The sequence below is a fragment of the Engraulis encrasicolus genome, chromosome 18 (genome assembly GCF_034702125.1).
Source record: "Engraulis encrasicolus isolate BLACKSEA-1 chromosome 18, IST_EnEncr_1.0, whole genome shotgun sequence".
Lineage (NCBI taxonomy): Eukaryota > Metazoa > Chordata > Actinopteri > Clupeiformes > Engraulidae > Engraulis > Engraulis encrasicolus.
The window spans coordinates 40,575,220-40,599,473 of NC_085874.1; the positions used below are offsets into that span (position 1 = coordinate 40,575,220).

Here is a 24,254-nt window from a genome sequence, read left to right on the forward strand (position 1 = left end):
GGGAAAAGGAAAGACAATTAGAGTATGAGAAACTGAAACATGAAAATCAGAAACTTGAACATGCAAAGGTCATGGCGGAAAGGTCGAACAATGCGTCAAATAGCGAGACAGGAGATCTAAACTTGTCTCAAAGTGTTAAGTTGTTGCCCAAGTTCAATGAAAGAGACCCCGATATTTTCTTTTCATTGTTTGAAAATGTTGCTGATCAGCGGGGCTGGACGGACTCAGAGCGAACGTTGTTGTTGCAGAGCATTTTTACTGGAAAAGCCCAAGAGGCATTCGTAGCTCTTTCTGCCACTGATCGAAAAATATACACTAAGGTTAAAGAGGCAGTGTTGCGTGCGTTTGAATGGGTACCTGAGGCGTACAGGTCCAGGTTCAGAAATTGGAGAAAAGGTGAGCTACAAACACACACGGAATTAGTGCGGGAACTCAGTAGTTTCTTTAACAGATGGCTGGCAGCTGAAAACATCAAAACGTTTGAGCAATTAAGTGAACTGATGGTGCTGGAACAATTTAAAAACATTGTACCCGAACGAGTGGCTACATATATTAACGAACAGAAGCCAAAAACTGCTGCAGAGGCGGCTACACTCGCTGATGAGTTTGCGTTAATTCACAAGAGAAGACAAACCGAGTATGGACAGCGTTATGATAATGGGTCAACTCGTTATCAGCGGGGCAGCCCTCCTGTATTCAGAAGGAATCAGCCAGCTCGAAGTGGGAACTCTGAAACCCAGTGTCACAATTGCTTTGAATTTGGTCACTGGAAAAATGAATGTCCTAAACCTAAAGTGTGGCGTGACAATAAGAACCAAAATCGAACCTCTGCCCCAAAACCCGTGTTGTGTGCTGCACCTGTTACTCCTGCAGTCTCTCATGTAGTTAACCTCGCTGTTCCCTTTTGCCATGGTGTCTCTACAGATGCTGTATCTACACTTGCTGATGCGCTATCCTCGGCTGACGGTGACTCGGGTGAGAAACAGGTAGAAGAACGCTATGGTCCGTTTCTCACAAATGGGGTTGTCTCTTTAACAAATTATTCAGAGAAGGCAGCTGTAAGGATTTTGCGTGATACTGGAGCCTCTGAAACCTTCGTTAAGCAATCTGTTTTGCCTTTTTCGTGTAGCTCTAGCACAGGAAAATCTGTCTTGATTCGGGGAATTGGCATGACAACATTATCAGTGCCTCTACACAGGTTGGTGCTGCATTCAGATCTGGTGCAGGGCGAAGTAGTAGTGGCCGTGCGTCCATCACTACCAGTAGAGGGGGTGGATGTCATTTTGGGAAATGATTTGGCTGGAGGACGAGTGTGGCCCGATGGTCCACCTCCACCATTAGTGACAGCTGTTCCTCTAGAAACCAAGGAAAATGATTGTGCCGATGAATTCCCTGACATTTTCAGTGCGTGCGCAGTAACAAGGGCGAAAAGTCGCGCACACGGGGCTGAGTCATCTGGTGCGATTGATGTTCAAACCGCTATTACGTTGCCTACCCTGCCGGACTGTTTACATCGTGAAGAACTAATCTCAGCTCAGAGTAAAGATGAGCGTTTGTCTGAGTTAATTGCAAGTGCTTTGCCCGCTGACCATATGAAGAATGCAGAGGTGGGTTACTTCGTAGTAGATGGGATACTGGTGCGTAAATGGTTGCAGCATGATGGGGAACTGGGAGTAGACATTGTGCAAATTGTGATACCCAAGAGTCTTAAAACTGCAGTGTTGAAGGCGGCGCACGGGGAAGTGGCTGGGCATTTTGGGGTGCGCAAAACTTATAAACGCTTGTTGCAGCATTTTTATTGGCACCGCATGAAGAAAGATGTTGCCGCGTTCATCAAGACTTGCCACGTGTGTCAAATAACTGGTAAACCAAATCAGTGCATTAAGCCAGCCCCTCTCCATCCGATCCCCGCTGTGGGCCGTCCGTTTGAACATTTAATAGTGGATTGCGTGGGCCCATTACCCCCATCGAAAAGTGGTGCAGCGTATCTCCTGACGGTTATGTGCCAAAGCACTCAATATCCAGCAGCTTACCCATTGAGATCCATTACCACCAGGTCCATTGTAAAAGCACTGTCTCAGTTCATTTCGATCTTCGGAATTCCCAAGGTCATCCAAAGCGATAGAGGGAGTAATTTCACGTCCAACATGTTTGCGCAGGTGTTAAAGCAGCTTCATGTTAAACATAGCTTGAGCAGTGCGTACCACCCCCAAAGTCAAGGTGCGCTAGAGCGGTTCCATTCCACTTTGAAATCCTTGTTACGCGCCTACTGCGTGGAACTGAATCGTGATTGGGAGGATGGACTTCCCTGGCTTATGCTGTCGGCTAGAGAGGTCACTCAAGAAAGTACTGGTTTCAGTCCCAACGATTTAGTTTTCGGTCATAAAGTCCGTGGCCCCCTGTCTGTGCTAAAATATGACGTTAGTGAGACCGATCCTCCAGTTCATTTACTTGAATATGTCCAAGGGTTTCGACGTAAACTGTTTCTCTCATGTGAACTCGCAAACAAAAACTTGGCAAAAGCACAGGGCAGGATGAAAAGATTGTTTGACCGTGGGGCAGCTGAACGAGTCTTTACTCCAGGCGATCAAGTATTGGCTTTACTGCCGTTTCAAGGTTCACCTTTTAAAGCGCGGTTCTCTGGTCCTTATACCGTTGTGCGGAAAGTCACAGAGCTGGACTATTTAGTGGCAACACCAGACCGAAAAAAGTCGTCGCAGTTGTGTCATGTAAACATGCTAAAACCTTACTATACCCAGCCATGCAAATCTGAACCTGCTGACAGTGAAGTGTCTGCTGCGCTGACTGTAGACGCGGTGCCTCGCGCGCCTCCCCAAGTGGCAGTTGGGGAGGACGAGGGAGCGCCCGACGACGCGGTGTTGATGCCCAGACTTAAAAATTCTGAAATGTTGAGCGATTTAAATGCATTGTTGATTCATGTGTCTTGTGAACAGCGTGAGGAACTAAAATCTCTTATTTTGTCTTTTCCCTCTCTCTTTTCTGACACGCCCACTTGCACTGACTGGATAAAACCCGACATCGAGCTGGTTGGTGAGATCAAGCCAATTAGACAGCGCTTCTATCGTGTCTCACCTGACAAGAAAAGCTTTATGGAGGCTGAGGTTCAGTACCTCTTAGATACTAATTTAGCACAGCCCTCTAATTCCAGCTGGACGTCCCCATGCTTGCTGGTAGGGAAACCAGATGGTACATTTCGGTTTTGCACCGATTATAGAAAATTAAACACGGTAACCAAGCCTGACTCCTTTCCACTCCCCAGAATGGAAGATTGCATTGATTTGGTGGGTTCTGCACGCTTTGTCACAAAAATAGATCTCCTGAAGGGATACTATCAAGTACCTTTGACAAAAAGGGCCCAGGAATTGTCTGCGTTTGTGACTCCATCAGGCCTATACTCTTATAATGTAATGAGCTTTGGATTGAGGAATGCGCCTTCTACATTCCAAAGGGTCATGAATCGTGTAATATCAGGTCTTGAAGGATGTGCTGTCTATTTGGATGATTGCATTGTGACAGGTGACACGTGGGAGCAGCACTTAAGCAGACTTCGTGCTCTTTTTGATCGTTTAGTGGAGGCAAACCTGACCGTGAATCTAGCTAAATGTGAATTTGCACAAGCTACTGTAATCTATCTGGGTAAGGTAGTGGGGCAGGGGCAGGTGAGGCCCGTTCGAGCAAAAGTGCTAGCCATTAATGGTTTCCCACCTCCAACCTCAAAAAAGGAGCTGAGACGGTTTTTAGGTATGGTGGGGTACTACAGGGGGTTTTGTGCTAACTTCTCTTCAGTTGTATCTCCTCTCACGGACCTGCTGAAGGACAGAGTCACATTTAATTGGTCTCCTTCTTGTCAGCAGGCCTTTGAGCAGGTGAAGATGTTGCTGAGCACCGCACCGGTGCTGGCTGCACCAAAACTTGACCAACCCTTTCAATTACAGGTGGATGCGAGCCATGTGGGTGCAGGGGCTGTGCTCTTACAGGTGGATGAGCAGGGTGTGGATCGACCTGTCAGTTACTTTTCACGGAAATTTAACAAACATCAGCTTGTGTATTCCACTATTGAGAAGGAAGCCCTGGCGCTGGTTTGGGCTCTGCAATATTTTGATGTTTATGTAGGTGGTGGGTCACGCCCAGTGGTGGTGTATTCCGACCACAACCCACTGACCTTTTTACATTCATTGCAGAATCCGAACCAGCGCCTGATGAGGTGGGCCCTCTTTTTGCGGCCCTACAACCTGGTCATACGTCACATACGTGGCATTGAGAATGTAATTGCCGACGCCTTGTCTTGCATTTCAGAGGGGGCATAATAGCCGCATGTTGGTCGCATCTCACACTCTCCTGCCCTCTCCCATGCCCTGTTCTCCTTAAATTGCTTCTCAGGTACCAGGACCAGGATTGCTGGCGGACAGGGGTGAGGGGGTGGCAGGGGATGGTGGGGTGTGTCTGATTGTGGTGGTGCACCCTTCTCCTCTGAGTGCTAAAATACTTTAGTTTTGTGTGTGTAATTATTAAGGCCCTAATTCTTGTTTTTTGTGTTTTTTTTTGCAGAGCCCCAAGAATGGGCCTCTGTTTTAAGGGGGAAGGTGTGACGGACTGGGTAGTCCTGGGACAGCTCCGCCCTCTGTCAGCTGTACCTGCTCGATGCATTTGGCTGTGCTCAGCATCTGATGGAGCGCAGGTGCGCGTCCTGATGAGGCAGAATACAAAACCGTGCTACACTGGCATGGCGGGGCCTCCCCCTTCCTTTCCTTTGGCGGTTTGGGTTTTTGGTTTGGTCACCCCTAGACATTTTTGCATACACTCACACGATTACTGATCTTGCACCACATTATTCTTTATTCTACTTATTTCAAATAAATACCCTAAATCGTTATCCTGCGTGTGGATTCCTTTTATGTTGCACTTTTTGAGCCAGGGGTCGTAACAGTAGGGCAGCCTTTGACAAGTGGTTAGGGAGGTGGACTTAAGCTCAGAGAGTTGCAGGTTCCAATCCCCCCCTTACCACTCCCTACACCTACCCAGGCCTGAAGTGTCCTTGAGCAAGGCACCTAACCCCAACACTTGTCCAGGGACTGTAGCCCACTGATTCTTGAGAACGTGGCAAAAACAAGTTTTAATATTGAAAGGAGAAGTTCTTTAAATACAAAATAGAGGTATATTATCATAAATGAAGGTCTTGGCTGTGCTGCAGCAATGTATTAGTCAAGCTCCCCATATTTTACATTTTTCATAGAATAGGCTCTTACTCGGTTTTGTCAACATAGTTATAGATACATATTGTAAGTGTATTCTTAAAACATGTCAAAAACTTCTGTGTTTTTTATGACCTCAGATGTCAACGACTAATTACTAATATATAGCCTATAATGTTCAATTACCAAGAAAAAAACTGTCAAATATGGAACAGCTGACGGTGTTGACAAAAAACTACTCTTAACTCTGCATATTATGCATGGTTTGTTCACATTAGCAATTCTGTTTTCACTGTTTCTTAGTTTCATTTTTCTTTTCTTAGGTTCATACCTCGTCTCAAATATATTATTTAACATGAATTTAATGTAATACTATTATAAAAAAAGAAAAAATAGTTGCGTTACAGGTGCTTCAATGATGATGAAGTATGCAGTACAGCTAAATGTCAGCTCAGTAATGACAATGACCTTGTACATACCTGAATATATTGGGGTTTTAAAAAAAAATATCTGACGGGGGTGACAAATATGTGGGACACATTTTGAGCAATCAGAAAATAATAGTAAATTTTGTTATAAACTCACTATTTGCAATTCTGTAGAACCACTTCAATGCATTCTTCCACGTCATGGTGATAATATACGCTTGCAGTGGGCCTTAAATTAAGCAGGCCCCCTCGTGTGACCGGCTGCACATACTTGCTTTAAAAGCAGTAGACCACCAACACGCACAATATTGGCGGCATAGGGGGCAGAAAAGAGCAGTATTGTGATCCGGAAATTCTAAACACAAACTGTAAGGAAAACAAAACAAAAAGGACTCCTCGGACGAGGATACTGCTACTGCTCCTACATTTGCATGCTCCTTTACCAAAGTGCAACGGGGAAATGATCGCACAAATGTTTGTAATTTCGGACAAGCTCAATAGGACGCTCTTGAAAAGTTGCCACCATCATTGTTTTCACTGGAAACACTCGCGTGGAACTGTGCAGCTTTATATACGATTTTGAAGCACAGAACGCACACGTATGGACGAGCAAAATTGACATGAAATAGTCATGTAAACGCGTTCATGCACGAAACGTGCCTGCGCACGCGTATCCTGCAGCAAGCATATCGAGGACCTTACCTGGGTTTATTTTTATTTTCAGAATAAGCACATTTATAGCTGGGACATGCTTCGCCAAACTTTCAAGAATCGGTGAACCAACACCCTGTAAATATCTATAGATCGGAATTGGATAAAAGCGTTAGCTAAGTGTAATGTAATGTAATGTAATGTGTACACTGAGAAATCCAGTGACTGGAGAGAGCAGATCCTGGCTGATAAAGAGTCCCCTGTTGGTCAGCAGGAAGAGATGACAGTTGGTCAGCTTCAGGTCAATCAGGGTAAGGCCATTGCATCCCGCTGGACACACACACACAACAAACAAAACACTAGTGGTGTCAACAACAATTGATTCAGCAATGCACCGCAATGCAGGGCAGGACAATTCAATAATTGATTCGGCAAGTGAAGTGACATAATTGATGCAGCATGTTTTACAATTTTTCAGATTTTTTTCATATTTCCGGACCAAATTAACGTTTACCGTATTTTTTGGACTATATGTCGCTCCGGAGTTTAAGTCGCAACGGCCCAAAAATGCATTTTGAAGATGAAAAAAACATATATACGTCGCACCGGACTAATCGTCGCACATTTTTGAAAGGTTATTCTATCCATGGAATCTATGTTGTGATAACTGGCGCATGGTAAGCTGCTGCTCAAAGACGGCATTGTTTTAAACCAGCATCTGAAGCAGTGGCAACGCATTCAGAGGTGGTGGTAGCCTAATGCACCAACTAAGATGGTTTGCCAACCGCCATAAAACCACAAAAAGAAAAAGAGGAAGAAACAGTGATAACGCGCCATGTTGCCTTGTAGTCAGAACAACATTCAATTTTCGGCTTTATTTTGCGTTTGGACCGTGGGAGGGTTCGAGGCAACTTGTTCCGTCTCCAGAGCACGCCTTTCTTTACCACCTTTTCTGAGACTTCAGCCCATGACGGTATCAAAGGTGAGGGGGATTTCATCCATGTTGTGTAGCCTATGGTAGTGTCACGTTGTGCTCGTTTGTCAGAAACTCGCGGAAATGACCGATTTTCACCTGGAAGTCGGCTGACTGTCTTTAATAACACAGACGCTCGTTCTCGGATAGAGAGGAGATTGCGTTGCATAGCGCAAATAAATCCACGAGAGGGGATTGCACTGCATAACGCGATACATCCACGAGCTCCCTGACTTCCGCAAAAGTCCTATTCATTTCTTTGGCAATGTCATGGAGCCGTAACAAGACCGTTGACTCGCAGCGCGCGCGTTGTTCGAGAACACATTTGTCCTGTATTCATCAGCACATTTTCCTCCGCTTTTCTCCAGTCCCCAAACAGTTTTCCATTGCATCCAAACTTTCGTTCAGCTGCCCTATTGCCATTTTCGGCTGCATATTTAATTACTTTCAGCTTGAACTCAGCAGTAGGCTATATTAACTTCTTTTGGGTGGTAGGCTATATTTCTATTCAGTCGTCATTGTAAATGCTATTTTTTGTTGTGGTAGCCTAAGTTGTAACGTTTTTTCTATCAGTGGTATTAAGCAACACAACATAGGCCTAGTTGCGCACATAGTGCTCTCCCGTGGAGAAAAAAAACATATATATGTCTCACCAGAGTATATGTCGCATGTCCAGCCAAACCATGAAAAAAAGTGCGACTTGTAGTCCGGAAAATACGGTAGTTAAATTAAAACATTTCAAAGCATTGAAAACTGATACAGAAAACGGCCAATAAAATGTTCAGTATCTGACCAGTTATATTGCCTCATGACTGATGAAAAATTTGCCTCGCTTTCATTAGAAATGTAATGCAATGCATCATAGAATCGGATTGAATCGATTCGAATCGAATCGTTACCTCCAGAATCGTAATTAAATCGAATCGTGGGGGCAGTGCCATTGCACACCACTACAAAACACATCCATCAGGTAAGAAGTAGTAACATCATGCAGGTCCCATAAATTTGTTCATTTTCATTGTGTAAGCATCTGTTCGAACTGTGCACACAGTACAGGGTTGTCCTCAGGCAGACGTGAAACGCCACCCCCGATGTCATTGTATAATAATAGCTAATTACCGATAATAATGTGTAATTTCTGTGCTGTCATCACACAATTGCCGTAGTAACATGATATCACAGTAGTTATAAGCAGGATTTTTTACCCGGGGCGCTAGTCATTGTAGGATTGACTCTCAGGCTGAAGCAAATTAATTTTGTTATAAATAAGCAGATCAAAAGTTGATCAGTTAGCAGTATTTTTTATTTTTATTTTATTGGCTAACCATTTTCATGCAATCTACTTGGACCTGGTATGGGCTGTCCATGATAATATTTTCATATATCTGTATATTTTATTTGACACCATTCAAAAAAGGTAATGAAAATCTTTATGAGCTGGGAGAGATGTTGGCTTAAAGAACATCAGGAAGAGACTGATTGTGCATTCATGTGCTATGGTTAATTGTGGTACATACCAAACGCCTTCATGAAAAGCACACATGCCGGATCCGGATAGTTTGAAAAACCCTATTATCCTGCCGGATCCGGAACCGGATCTTGGATCCTGTACATCTCTAGTTTTACGTCACTACAACAACAGCCTATGTCACTACAACAACAGTAATTTGCACTTTTAAAGTGGATAGCATCACCTTTCCTGGATCCTGTGAATGAACAATGATGCTTGCTTACCTGCAGTCATGAAACTACAGAGAGTGTTGGTCAGATTGAACCATAATGCTCCACGACCAAGGAAAGCATTATTGGTATAACTCAGAATAACTCCTGGAACCGCTGGAGAAAAAAACACATAATCAACCCAGTCTCAATTTATGACGCCAAAGGCACAGTATATTTCCTGGATATGACTAGACCTCAACATATGGCACCAAAGGCTACCCATTTATATCACATCATGAAACATAAGCTCAAGTTACCTAAACATTTTCCTAAGTATAATCATCAATGAAACAAGCTTAAAGAATATGATTAACTGAAGAAATTCAAACCTTAAAACAGCATTAATGGAAAATGTTCTGTACACAATGGCAGCCATCTTGGATTTGCCACTAAATATTACGGGAGAAATATTACGGGGGGGAAGAAGCAAAACAAAAATGCAAAATGGAAAAATCTATATGAAATGTTCCTAAACTTACATACGAACCCGCACTACTGAGTTTGACATCCCTGGTCTAACCCCTGTACTTCAATGTACATTAAAACAGTGTCTGGTAGCGGCTTTCTTGCGCTAGACTAGCAAAAAATCACTACATAAAAAACACAGGATCGGACAGATGAGAGTGTCACAGGAGAGATGGAGGAGAACTGGGGAATGACCTTTGGCTGCAATCGAACACGGGGCCCCGCCGTAACACTACAGTGTCTTAGCTGCTTGAGTCACATCCGAATCCTAACACTGTCATTTACGTACACCTGTTGCCTCTTCAGTGCACACCTACCTTCGGGATGGTAGGCAAAAATAGGAGCAATGACGGCCACATCGCCGGCACATGGACTCTGGGCCACCTGGATCTTCATGAGCAGGCCCCAGTACGGGTAAAGGCTGTAACTTGAGATGCCCTCTCCTAAAAACCACTGCAATATCGGCTCTGTAACAAAAGAAAGGAGGTTACTTGTTTTTTTTCCAAGCAACTTAGTAGATTGCCAATTGGAAATTGCATTGCAACTGAGTAATGCCAGGCATATAATGTGCGACTCGTGGCCAGATCTTGCCACTATTTTTCACTCGCACAACTTTTTAGCAAAAAGGCTAAATTTCTTGCTCAATCAGAGGTCAATCATGAGTCTCGCATCATGTGGTGTACATAGGGTAATGACAAGCGATTTGGAATCTACAATTGTAGGATCGCAAGAAAATCAAAACGGTTTTAAATCCCAGTCGCCCATCATGAGTAAATCTCACAGTTGAAGCAGTCCTACAACCCCATTTGACACTAGGCTACACACACACACATTTAAGGTCAGTCAGACCTTCAGCAGAGTAACTTGGAATAAAATAACAAAGAAGTGCACAACACTGCTCCTTAGCAGAATAAAGTGGTGACTGTAAAACAAGAGTGTTGCGCTCTTTATGTCCTCAAATATATACACGTACCGTTAAGATGATAGTTAATAACCGACTCAGCATTTACTGGTAGCCTGTTTTTAAAGGGCTCCAGGTAGGATTAAAAGTTTAATCAATCATGATCCCGAGTCAGCCGATGCTTATTATGATCAGTAAGTGAACGATGGCTCTCGCGACCACTTCCACGGTCCGCTGTCAGAAAACCCCACATGAAACGAGTGTCGTGGGAAACACTTTTCATTTGAAAACATTGCTTTACATACTGTATTCAGATTTGTATCAACTGCTGGCATTCCGTGGTGAAAAACACAGCGAGTTTATTTAAACAGCATTTTTTCATTACTGTGTAGATTTTGAGACAGGCATACCGTGGGCACGGCGCAAACAACTACGACATCCTACATTGTGCCCCTAACTATTTCTCACAGACAGGGTGCGTTCCAATATGTGACCTTGCGTCCTCCACTTGTGCTTGTGGCCTCATACCAGGTAGTAATATGTCATGATGACATCACTGACAACAGCATCTCGCAAAAGATCAATTGTTAAGTCATTTTCTCATTTGCAATTGGGATGGTGAATGAAAAACAGTCCCCCGGAAATGGTTGTGGCCAGGTTGACAGCTGGAAAACTTCATTGTTTTCTCCACAGAGGAGGGGCCAGGAGCACAAGCACAAGTGGAGGACGCTAGGTCGCATATTGGAACGCACCCACATGTAATGTCCCTCACCTCTTGTCAAATCGAGCAGTGTGCCCGTCAATGACCTCAGTAGGATGGCGGTAGAATCCAATGCATCATAGCCCTGGAACATGTTGACCTCCACGTGCCACTGGTCTATCGGGGCCACCGCTGGACACGGACACAGAAAATAATAATAATAATAATAATAATAATAATAATAATAACAACTGAGCCCGCAAATCATTCATATCTACTAGTATATCCATGTTAAATAAGACAACGGTAAGATTGAATAGCACATTGCACTTTGGTACTGAATAACTGCACTTTACTGTGTTTAAGTTGGGTTTTTTGTCAACCTGTCTTTTTGTCCTGGAGGGAGGGTGGGTGTTGTGTTTGTCTATTGTTTTTTGTCTATTGTAATGTCTTTGTAATTGTATCAGACGCACTGAAAATGAAAATGGCACAGAACAATTTTCCGAAAGGACAATAAACAATCTATCTAGTATTTGTATTGCACAATATCAGACATTCAGCTCAAAGTGCTTAACAGATGGATAAATATCATTGTTAAAGATGAAAATAAAAAGTGAAGTATAAAGGAGAGAGAGAAACAAGAAAGAATAGCAAGAAGACAAAAGAAGAAGCTGGATGGAACAGAGAGAATAAGTAGATACACGTAGGTAAATGAGTAGATGTAGAGAAATGAAATAAATTTAAAGAGGACATAAATAGACAATGTAGAGCAGGGGTCCCCAACCTCTCTGGGTCTGAGGGTTACCAAGTGCTACCCGAGGGCTACTGAGGGCTACCCGAGGGCTACTTTAGTTCAAAATCCTCTACTGATGTCTTGGCATCATTCTCAAAGCACACTATTATTGAATGATAATTCGCTTATAGGTTGTAAAGAATAAATAATCTCATATTTAAATTGAGAAAAAAACATTAACTGTGACTAAAATCTGGTAGTATTCACTGTTTATTAACATCCTTGGTGGGCACCACAGAAGCTCCTGGAGGGCTACCTGGCACCCGCGGGCACCACGTTGGTGACACCTGGTGTAGAGGCATAAAGGTCCACAGAGGTTGGGCCCAGGATAAGTGATAAGGGAAAAGGGACAAGCTGAAGGTAAAAGCTCACACATGCAGGCAGGCGTCTGACCTGGGAGCAGGACCAATAAAATATCCAGATAAAAAAGAAGAGAGAAAAGTCCACTACAACCAGGATTTCATGCTCCCAATTATTTATTTATTTATTTATTTTCCAAAATAAAAAAAAATAATTGGGAGCATGAAATCCTGGCTGTAGCGGACTTTTCCCTCTTCTTTTTTATAAGGGAAAAGGGACAGACAACATTGAAGAGCCGCTCATTGAGATCATAGATGTCAACACTATAGAGGTAGAACTGTAGACTAGAGGTGACCCCGCCCCTTTTTTCAAGGTAATCCTGGCTATTTAATTTGGAGGGGAAAATGTGAGAAATGTATTAGAAATGAATGGAAAAGGGATTTTAAAATGTATTTTATCGACTCGTGTGATTTAAGTACATATTTATATTCATACACTTTTAGTCCATTTTTTTGACAGAGGGGTGTGTTCTCTTGATTTGCATTCATTGGCGAGTACCTACAGTACCTACACAAGATGGAGGCTGCATGCTCTTTTCCAGTGCTGTCGCAAATTGCTGTGTCACCTCTTGTCTAGAGTAGAGCACTTTTATTAATCCCGAAAGGAATTAAGGTGTCCGTCAGCTTACATAAATACACAAATACAAAACATACACAAAATACCTTATATACGTAATTGCACATTACAGTAAAAGTAAAGAACACTCTTGAGTACCAACACATATGCACACTCACCCACACATAAGCTTACACACTCTCTGCCACACACACACCAGGTCCTGGTAGGGTATCATGTTGCATACACACACACTCACAAAAAGTAAAAATGAACAAGTTCAGCAAACATAAAGCCAAAGTACCGTAGTACAAATTATTGCCAGTGATAGAAGTCCCTCAGTTCAGTAAGAATAAAAACGCAAATGCAAGGTAGCTCAAATCAGCTATCCAAGGGGGTGAGATAGGTTATAGTGGGTTATTGTCCTGTGTTAGGCAACCCTTTAACCCATTTTAGCCTGATGACTCGTGTACTGTATGTTGTTTGACCTTTGATGCCTGGAGACACATATACACTGCATTCAGGCTCTTGAGATTTTAGCCTTTTTAATAAAAAATATTGGTATGTTACAGCTGAATGAACACATTCTAATGCAAGATTAGGTTCTTAGGGTTGGAAAATGCAACTTATTTCATGTTTTTATGTGCATCAGAGGCTGAGATATTTCGTTTTTATAGGCTGAGGGCAACTTTTCCAACGACGGCTTAGGCATTCAGCAGGCTCTTTTTTTGCAGCTTTAGGCATCAGTGGGTTAAGTGTCCAAAGGGTCTTTTACATTAGTTCCGCGTTCTGTTCTGGGCTTCATAAATATTCATGAAAGTTTGCAGGGGGTTGACGGAGCTGTCTGGAACACATTCACACACAAGAGTCTACACCTGGGCTGTAGGTAGAGGGAGCAGCCGGTGCCAGTGGCCGCGCACGACAAAAACACTGTGTCCATGGCTTCCACACCATGCTTGATAACAGGAGCTAAAGAGTCCTCATCTGAACGATAACAGTTACTCAGTCATTACTCACTTGGCAAGTCGTCTTGTGAACGACCCCCCACCCACCATAGTCTTAGCCTAGGAATTACAGCAATATTAGCCAAGAAAAAAATAATGGAAAATCTAGCAATATTAATGGACAAAAAAATGGCAATTGTCCGCTAATATTACCTAGTAGAAATCCACAGGACAGCAAATACATCTGTTAGCTGTTACCCTGTGGATTTCCAGTTTTTTTAAGCGATGTCCCTTTTGTTCGCGACCCTCCTTCAGCGCCTCTGCGACCCCCCAAGGTGTCCCGAGACCCCCAGTTTGGGAACAACTGCATTACAGCATTATCAGAGATATTCTAGACAGAGATACGTCATTTTGTTTCTTTTCCGGTATCCATTTTATGTCGGGTGAACGTCCCTTTAGGAGACCTTTGATAAAGAGACCTTCGGAGTCTTGAGGTCGAGAAGAAATGGAGTCCCCTTAGCCCTGTGGATGGCGGTAGCGCACGTTTTGTGCAAACACCACGAAAAGAGAAGAAGGAGGGACAACGCCCCCTTAGGAGATCGAAGTTTGAGCACAGTCCTTTGAATTGGATGGGCGGGTTTTAACAAATCTAGACGAGACGATTCTTTGACAGCATTATGCCAGCTAAAAATGGCAGTGACATGACTTGAAAGTGAAAACCTGACTGGGGACGTCCAACTCACATTGTCATTGTGACACAGCACTCCACAGTTCACTGCCCACAACGAAATTGAATTTATGTCTCACCCGTGCAAGGGGGCAGCCCCCAATGGTGCTTGAAAGGGAGCAGCGCGGCAGGACGGTACCATGCTCAGGGTACCTCAGTTATGGAGGAGGATGGGGGAGAGCAGTGGTTAATTACTCCCCCCCACCAACCTAGCGGGTCGGGAGTCGAACCGGCAGCCTTTGGGCAGCAAGTCTGATACCCTAGCCTACCCGCTTACCCATGACTGCCCCATTCGTTCCAATAAAAAGGAGTGATCAACATAGCATCTATGGATGGACACAACATGGCTGAAGAACTGACTGAAGAAAAGACAAAAAAAACCACACACACAAAAATAACATTTGACATTTTGAAAGACAATATTAGATCTGTCCATACCTGTTTTAGCGGTTATGTTATTCCTCGGGACGATAACACGCCAGGTTAATCCTTCCTGTGATACATCCACAAACACCGTACAATGACGTCAGAGTGGGGAGGAGTTAAAAGCAGTGTTAATTTTGTCGACTAGACTAAGACTAAATATATTAGTTGACTAACCTTTTGAGAGTTTAATCGACTAAATTCTGACTAACAAAAATCATCTGTGAAAGACTAAAACAAGACTAAAATGTTGAGGACTTTTAGTCGACTAAATAATGACTAAACAAAAATGATTTGTGAAAGACTAAAAGTGACTAAGACTAAGAACTAACTTTTAGTCGACTAAATTCTGACTAACAAAAATTATTTGTGAAAGACTAAAAACGACTAAGACGTAGACTTTTTTGGGGGGCTCAGACATAAATTGGTACAACCAATTTACAGCAATTTACAACAATTGGTACAACTAAAACCTATACATTTATTGTTAAGTTGTAATCAACCTTTAAAGGGACACTATGGGATTTAAAAAATGATTAATTACAGCTGAATCCATCCACAGATTTTACTTTTAGCAGACTGACCCTAACGAATATTGGGGGAGAAGCTTCTCAAACAAAACAAAAATCCCTTTACGAATACGTAGCACCAGCGACATATTCACATTTGTATGCACTATTGACTGCTTTAATTTTTAACACAGTGTTATAAATTTGCTATTACCAGAATGGCAATAACCAAGTCTTAGTGCATTACTAAAGGCCTTGTGATTTATTGTATTGTGACTTAAACTAAAGACTAAAATGTTTAGACTAAAACTAGACGAAAATGTTGAGGACTTTTAGTCGACTAAATAATGACTAAACAAAAATGATTTGTGAAAGACTAAAACTAGACAAAAAATGTTGAGGACTTTTAGTCGACTAAATTATTTTTGAAAGACTAAAAGCGACTAAGACTAAGAATGGACTTTGACACAAGACTAAGACTAAGACTAATTAAAAAAATGAATGACAAAATTAACACTGGAAAAGTGCACTGTGCAAGAGTTTGTTAGTTGTTTATTTCCAGAAGTCATGCTACCCATTCACTAATGTTATGTTTTTCATGAAAACTTACCACCACCATTGAATTTTAAGCATTCATTATGACTGGGAAAACTGTACTTTTCATACATTAATAGGGGGATCGTCTCCATAGTATGCCATTTTGAATTTCCAAAAAAAATCCAAACTAGGCCATACTGTACTAGAAAATATTAGTTTATTACTTAGTAAACTTTCATGAAAAGATCAAATTTGGCAATGGGCAACCCAGTTTCCATGAGCAGCATAGTTGCACCTTTTTTGACCATTTCCTGCACATTTCCAGACAAAAACACAACAGAGTAGACTTAACCTCTTAGTAAAGATCCTCTAGAGTCTGGTAAAACCAATTGCCACAATAATGGTAAAGCCCAAGATCAAATCTGCAAAATGTTGTAATGATGTATATTGGACAAAGAAGCTATACTACAGGTGTAAAGGGGGACAGTGTGTAATTTTGTGTGTATATAATACTGTACATGTCACAAACCTCTTATTTCACAATGCATTGACAATGCACAATGCACGTTGTTAGAGGTGTCAAAAGTAAAAGTTAAAGTACATTTGTGGTGTAATTACAACACTAGCACATGTCATTACATAGCTGTTACACCATTTACGCCGTTGTACGTAATGAGATAGACGGACTGTGTTGTTACTGAAAAACCCTGAAAACCCAACAAGGACCCACCACAAACTTGATCCAACCAGTGCAGAGTTAGCTGATTGTAAGACAAGTACACAGGTCTACTGGTTACTCAGATAAGTTATTTGTGTTGGAAGGAAACTGTGTTTCTTTTTTTTTACTTATACTTTTACTTTTGACACCTTTGCACCTTGTCCACCACATGGGGTTTGGGCTTACTTGGCTCAACTTCAACTTGAAATCGAAGGCATATGAGTTGGTGCTGTTGTAGATCTCCATCTTAGGTAGCACTCCAGCAGAAGCATACAGTTTCAGTATGTCCTTATAGTGCTGATCTGTGATTCCTGGGTGTCTGACCAGCTTGCAGTCCATCACCTGTGTGTGTACATTAGTGGTGTCAGCAATAATCGATTCGGCGATGCAATGCAATGCGGGGCATGAGCAATCCAATTCAATGCGGCAAGTTCCAGAATCGATGCAGCATTTTTTTTTAAGTTTCCATTACTTCCGTTGATATTTCGGGAGCAAATGAATGTTAAATTAAATAAAAGAACTTCAAAGCATTGAAAACTGCAAGACTGATACAGAAAACAGACAGTATATTCTTGCTCAGTAACTTATCTGACTACTTGTATTGCCTAATCATGACTGATTAAACATTTGCTTTGCTTTCAGTAGAAATGTAATGCATTGCAATGCATTGTAGAATTGAATGGGATTGAATCGAATCGAATAGAATCAAATCGAATCGAATCGCTACCTCCCATTTCGTAATCGAATCGAATCGTGAGGGCAGCGCCAATGCACACCACTAGTAGCCGGGCTCCGCCCTACTGGTGAGGCAACGCCTTCGGCTCAGCTACACACAACAGGGCCAGGAGCTTGCTCAATCCCGCTACAGCGGGATCTCCACTCAATTTGTCTGGAACCAATCAACTGTGCAGTTCCAACCGTCCTGGGTAGAGGCGTGTTCAAGGAAGTGACGTGGTTTAAGCAGAGACGTTCTATTGGGCTAAGAAATGTTTGGTTTAAACTTCGACACAGCCCTCAAACAGTAGCAAGCCAAGGGAGGTGGGTTAACAAGGCCATGGAAACAAAGTTCTTCCTGTATGGAAACGCTAATCGTTATAGTCCTGGTCAGACCAGAATCGCGGTACATGATCTGAAGTCTATGAAAATCAGGCAACACCACTAGTGTACATCATTAAAACGTGAGTTTGCCCATTTACGTACCCTTATGAAAATGGACCATGGTTTATTATGGTATTACTATGATTATCATGGTTCTACCATGGTATGTCATGATTACTCTGAAGTACTCTGTACCTACCATAATTGTACTATGGCTTACTATGCTATTACTGTGATTTTTATGTAGTAACATTGTTCTACCATGGTGTCATGATTACTCTACCCTTACGAAAAATCTACCATGGTTGTAATGCAGTAACCATGGTTTTACTACCATATTTCATGGTGATTCTAAGTACTATCAACCAACCATAGCCAGTCAGATAACCAGCCAGTCTAACCCTGAAAACGCCAATAGTGCATATGGCATATGTTTCTGAGGGACAGTGTGGGACACACACACACACCACCACCACCACCCCATTTACTAACCTTTTTACCTTAAGTTATTTGGTATATTCATAGTGGTTTATTCCCCCAAAATCTTTGGCCTTATGGCATATGAATGGCATAGGCAACATAGGCCTATTCACCTAAATGTGCTGATATGGCAATAGGCCTGCCGTCGTGCAAGCAAGGAGTATTTTTTTCCAAATACTGCAAATACAGAGTATAACATAAAAAGGCATCAGTGCTTAACCACCAGGGCCCTGATAGATAGATAGATAGATAGATAGATAGATAGATAGATAGATAGATAGATAGATAGATAGATAGATAGATAGATAGATAGGCAGACAGACAGACTACACCATTTAGAAAATTTAGAGATTTTTACATTTTACAATTAGATATTTACATTCCATGCATGACATTGCATTTGGTAGACGCCCATTAGAACCACAGAGACTTAGATGAAGACATAGCCAACACCTGTGATACAAAGTGCATAAGAAATACACTGGATATGAGCAGTAGACATTTTTAAGGAAGTAAAAGGGCTGTGATATGAGATGGGGTTCTTCAGAAAAATATCCGTTTAGCTGAGGGATAGCAGCATTGCTTCATTATCGTTAATCGTTATGTTTCGTTTGGTTTAAAAAACAAAACAAAAAAAAACACACACACACACCCATGTGGTTGTGCTGTACTCGTCGATAAGGGAAGGATGTGGGGACACGCGAATGTCGGTTGTTGACGGCTGTCAAACCTGAATCCCCCCGTAACATGGTCAGAACCCGATGTCGTCAAAATGCTAATCCATAGATGTGTATAGAAGTCTTCTATACACATCGATGTGCTAATCCACCTGACCGCATACAATATGTCAAACCCACTTGTGAGCTCTACTCCCGCCTCATTCAACATTGGTATAGGTCTAGTAACAGTTAGGTTTAAGTTTCCAAGACTTACCAAATCAGCTAGCGTTAAGAATAATCGAAAGTGGTTTCTACCGTCCATATTTGTGCACACAAGTTCTTGTCCCTCTGTAACAATTGAACACGAGAGAACACAGGTTAGGCTAGCGCTAACATGAACACGTTCAAGAAAGCACATTAGAGCAGATGGCCGTTTACTTACCAACATGTTGACCACCCAATAATAAAATGGCGAGAATCAAACACCCCTAGTCAAACGTAATAAAACATAAAATGTTGTGTGGGTGGTCATATTTGACACTTTCGACATATGTAAACAATCGATGTGATTAAAAACAAGCTAACATTAGCCAACACGGCGCGCCAATTTGGGCAAGAGACGTCTCTTAAGTTAATAATTAAATCTTTTTTACCTGCAGTAAAGCCTTATTTGAATAATGAGTTGCTTTAAAACCACACTGTAGCATTCTGGAGCTAAGTCCTATCATTACACCTTAACTAACACTGGAAAACGTCCCTGCTTTGACGCATTTAGCTGCTGCTCGAGCTAGAGAGCGTAGAACTAGTCGAATGGCGCAGTAGGTTGGGGCGCAGTATGTGGGGTGGGGGGGCGCATGCGGAACTTCCCTTGCAAGAAGGGTTCTTAAGCAGCTGATTCTGGTCTGCACTGGAGCCACACAGGCGGTAAATTAAACTCTTTCTTGTTTCAATCGCTGAATAGGCCTACCGTATTCACAATGATTGAAACTTTTTTTTCTTGTTTTTTCAGCTTGTCAGCTTACAGACCTATTTGATTGACCCCCCAAACATTAAGGTGGATGGGGCAAAAATACCCAAATAATAATGAAAATGTTGATTGTTGTCTTCTATCAGCCTTTGAACACACTTCAGTCAGCAAAACATTCTACAGTTTTGCAGTTGGGCCCCTATTATGTAGCCTACCGTGAGTCCAATAGGCTATGTATTTGATCCCTTGCTGATTTTGCCGGTTTGCCCACTAATAAAGACATGATCAGTCTATAAATGTATGATAATATGTATTCAAACATGGAGAGACAGAATATCAAAAAGAAATTCCAGAAAATAACTTAAAATAATATATTTTAATTTATTTGTATTTAATGTAGGCAAATAGGCCTAAGTATTTGACCCCTCTAGCTAAAGAAGATAAAGTGCTTTGTGGCAAAGCCCTAGTTGTCTACCCAGGTGAAAAACCCATATACTTAAAGTGTACTTTTTTTGACCGTACTAAGTACAAAGTGTACTATTTTCGGCGATTTAAAGTGCGCTTCATTGCACTATTAGTGCGCTGAAGCACTACTAAAGCAGTACTTCAGCACACTTGCAGCACACTGAGGATGCTAAATTGGCACCGCTTTTGGACAACTTTAAGTGCACTACAAGCATACTTTTGAAAGTATGCTCCAAACACGCTTTTCATTCATTCGTATGGCATTAAGAGTGTGCTTGAGTACACTTCTATAACATTTTATTGTTACTAGAAGTTCAATAAAAGTATATTAACTTCATGCTTCTTTGGACTACATTGGAACATTTTAAGTCTGTAAAAAGTATATCACATTAAGTATTGTAAATATATAACAGGTATGCTTGAAGTATATTTACAGTACACTCCCAAGTACATGAAATAATATGTATGTAATAATACAAGCCATGCTGGTCCTCAGAGCTTGTACATTACACACAGCCACATGTCACAGTAGTGATACAGTATGCATGCCTAGCACGACTGACATTTACAATCATTGCATTGTTACAGAGATTTCAGATACACATTTCACTTTATCTTATTCCACCTTCCTATAGCGTATCTCTTGATTTGATCACTGATGGTGCCCTTCTTCTCTTTGTTTGAACAACTAGTTCCAACTTACCTCCCCATCATGATACTATAGGAAGTGTGAGCCTATATATAGGCCTACCAGAACATATACGTGACCATCATAATGACAGTGGGAACATGGCCATTTTTTGTGTACCACTTCAAAATTTTAAAACTCCTACAATAAACACAGAATATAACAATGAGTAATATTTTCATACAAACCAAAAATATTCCTTCAGGATAAATGGCTTTCTGTTTGAGAAATTTAGCTCCAAGAAGTGCATTGCATGATGGGACATGTATGATGGTGCATCATGGGTAAATGCACTTTGTGTAAGCACACTTTGAAGATATTTGGGTGAAGTACAATCATGGTGCACTTAGAAAAAGTGTACTTGCAATATGTTAAAGCGATTTACTTTAAAGCGCACTATAGAAAATCACACTTCAAAGACATTTGGGTGAAGTGTAATCATATTGCACTTTAAAAAAGTACAATTGGAATATGTTATTAAAAAATACACTTTTAGTAAGTTCACTATTAGAACACTATTAGTATATTCCTCTAAATACACTTTAGCCAAACATCTTCGAAGTGCACTTGAAGTATGGTTCACTAAGTGTACTTTCTTTGAGAGCAACTTAAATACATCTAATTTTAAGTACACTTTAAATAAGCATATTGTAAACATACTTTTTCTTAGCACAAAAAGCACGAGTGCACTTTTAACATGCTAAGTACACTTCAGTCATGCTTTTATTGTACTAAATTGAACCACTTTTTCACCTGGGATAGCACTGAGGTCAGATGATTCTTTTAGTTGATGACAATGTTTGTGCATATAGTAGAACATATTTTTGCCCATTTTTCTTTGCAGATTATCTCTAAAACATTAATAGTTTTTGGCTGTAGCTTGGCAAATGGGAGGTTCAGTTCTCTCCATAGAATTACTATAGGGTTAATATTTGGAGACTGTCTAGGCCACTTCACGGCTTTAATATGCTTCTTATTGAGCCACTCCTTTGTTGCTTTGACTGTATGTTGTGTATTATTGTCATGTTGGGAGATCCAAAAATGGCCCACCCTTCAGTGTAGTGGTGGAGGGAAGGACGTTTGCACTCATGAGGATTGCACATTACATGTCTCCCTCCATCCATTCGTTGACGATGTGAAGTTGTCCTGTGCCTTGGTCAGACAAACACCCTCAAACCATAATGATACCACTTTCATGCATGATGGTGAGGAGGGTGTTCTTGGGATCATGGACAGCAGTAGGCCTACTCTTTCTCAAAACACATTGAATTGTGTGAATGCCAAACAGCTTGATTTTGGTTTCATCTGACTACAGCACCTCCTTATCATATCCTAAACCAGTGTGATGTCCGTTGGCAAACCTCAGGTGGGCTGCACAGGTTCCTTCTGAAGTAGAGGTACCATGTGTGCACTACAGGATTTTAAACCTCTGTGGCATTAAGTGCTACCAGTAGTTTTCTCAGTGATTTTGGTCCCAGTAGCTTTGATATCATTGCCTAGTTCATCCCGTACAGGTCTAGGGTGCTTTCTTTCTGTTCTCATGATTATCAAATCCCTACAAAGGATTAAATATTGTATAGAACCCCAGACAGCCTGATGGATAGTCATTTTGTATTCCTCACATTTTGGAAGAAATGCATTAACAGCTGGGTCATTAATACCATGTCTCTTTCTTGTGGCTTTGCAGCCCATTTAATCTTGTTCAGGTCTAAAATCTTGTCCCTGATATCATTTGACCGCTCTTTGGTCTTTCCCATGCTGGTGAGGTTGGAGTGTGACTGATTCACTCATACTATGGACTGATTCTGCTGATTCAATGTGTCTTTTAGGCATGTTAGTATGTACAGGTGTCTTCAATTCAGATGACAAGTTGATCGGAAGCGCCCATCTAGTCTGTGGGCCCGGAACTGTGATCAGTTGGCTGGGGATCAAACACTTATTTTGCTCGATGAAATGGAAATAAATTAATATATATTCTTTTAAGTTAATTTCTGGATTTTCGTTTTGATATTCTGTCTCTCCATATTAGAATACATATTATCATAACATTAATTGATGGATCATGTCTTTGTTAGTAGGCAAACCAACAAAATCAGCAAGGGATCAAATACTTATAGGACTCACTGTAGTAGGCTATAGAAAGAAAGATGAATCTATAGAAATCTATAGAAAGAGTGATAAATCCTGGTGAAGGCCCTGTTAGGTCGAAGCGTTGTACATGTATGACTTTAATAAACCTTCAAAGTGGACCTCAGTGAGGTAGGATGTGCATACTCTCACTCTTATGAAAGGGCCCCTACTACGACCTTGGCAGGCCATATGGAGGGGATTTTCAACCTCTGGTGTGTACATGACATGGCAAGTTGTTGGCCATTTTGTGCTCACCAAAACCTCTCCTTCTGAAAAACAATGTTGCTGTCAACCTGCCCTGAGGCATAAACACATAGTACAAATATTTAGTTTCCTTGATGGGTAGGCTAGATAGCCTATGCATCCTTAAAGGTGCACTGTGTAATATAATAGTAGTTTATTTCCAGACTTCACACTACCCAATCTCAAATGTTACCTTTTTCATGGATACTCACCACCACCATCAAATTCTAAGTATTCTTTATGACTGGGAAAATTGCACTTTTCATACACTCTGACTCTTCGTGTATGAAATTGCACTTTTCTTCTGAATTTCCAGAAATAGACATTTTTAAGTGCAAAACTTACTGTACTTTGGTCATACTAGTACATATTAATTCATTATTTAATAAATATTCATGAAAAGTTGCATAGTTGCAATACCTACTCTGGCCACCATCCTACACAGTGCACCTTTAAAAAGTTATGGAGTAGCCTAATTGTAATCCTACACACGCAGGCACCCATGCACGTGCACACATACACACACACACACCAAATAATAATCTTTTCTCAACATCTCTTTAGATTGCTGTTTTTATTGTATTTCAGCAGTATGCACATGCATTTAAGAGCGGGGGCTAGTAGGCCTATTTCTTTATAGGCCCTATGCAAAAAAGAGAGGAAAAAACCAAAACAAACAAAAAAACAACAACAAACCAAAAGCTTTCATGGAACACATTTTCCCTTTATTCTTTTCATTTGTTATCTGTTCTCAACATTTCACCACATTTTTTTTCAATACAGAAACAGAACACTGAACATCCAGTTAGTTATATTTCCGTCCTCCTGTCACAGGATTGACAGTCTCTGATATGGTGGGGGGCACTACTGCCGGCCGGCCACATGGGGGCAGCAGTCAGCTGAAC

At 41.4% G+C, this 24,254-nt stretch overlaps 1 protein-coding gene across 1 annotated transcript in view; it reads right to left on the minus strand.

Annotated features, from left to right (window-relative positions):
• LOC134469396 (cation channel sperm-associated auxiliary subunit beta-like) overlaps window positions 1-19,641 on the minus strand; it is a 108,000-nt gene extending 88,359 nt beyond the window's left edge. The window contains exons 1-9 of the mRNA XM_063223624.1: window positions 19,510-19,641; window positions 19,299-19,344; window positions 19,131-19,204; window positions 16,806-16,961; window positions 14,871-14,925; window positions 11,126-11,245; window positions 9,770-9,919; window positions 9,000-9,101; window positions 6,501-6,622 (exon numbers count right to left, since the gene is read on the minus strand). Coding sequence (XP_063079694.1) covers window positions 6,501-6,622; window positions 9,000-9,101; window positions 9,770-9,919; window positions 11,126-11,245; window positions 14,871-14,925; window positions 16,806-16,961; window positions 19,131-19,204; window positions 19,299-19,344; window positions 19,510-19,584 — 900 coding nt within the window. The 5' untranslated portion in view covers window positions 19,585-19,641. The remainder of the gene's footprint in view (window positions 1-6,500; window positions 6,623-8,999; window positions 9,102-9,769; window positions 9,920-11,125; window positions 11,246-14,870; window positions 14,926-16,805; window positions 16,962-19,130; window positions 19,205-19,298; window positions 19,345-19,509) is intronic.
• Between the last annotated feature and the right edge of the window lie 4,613 nt (window positions 19,642-24,254).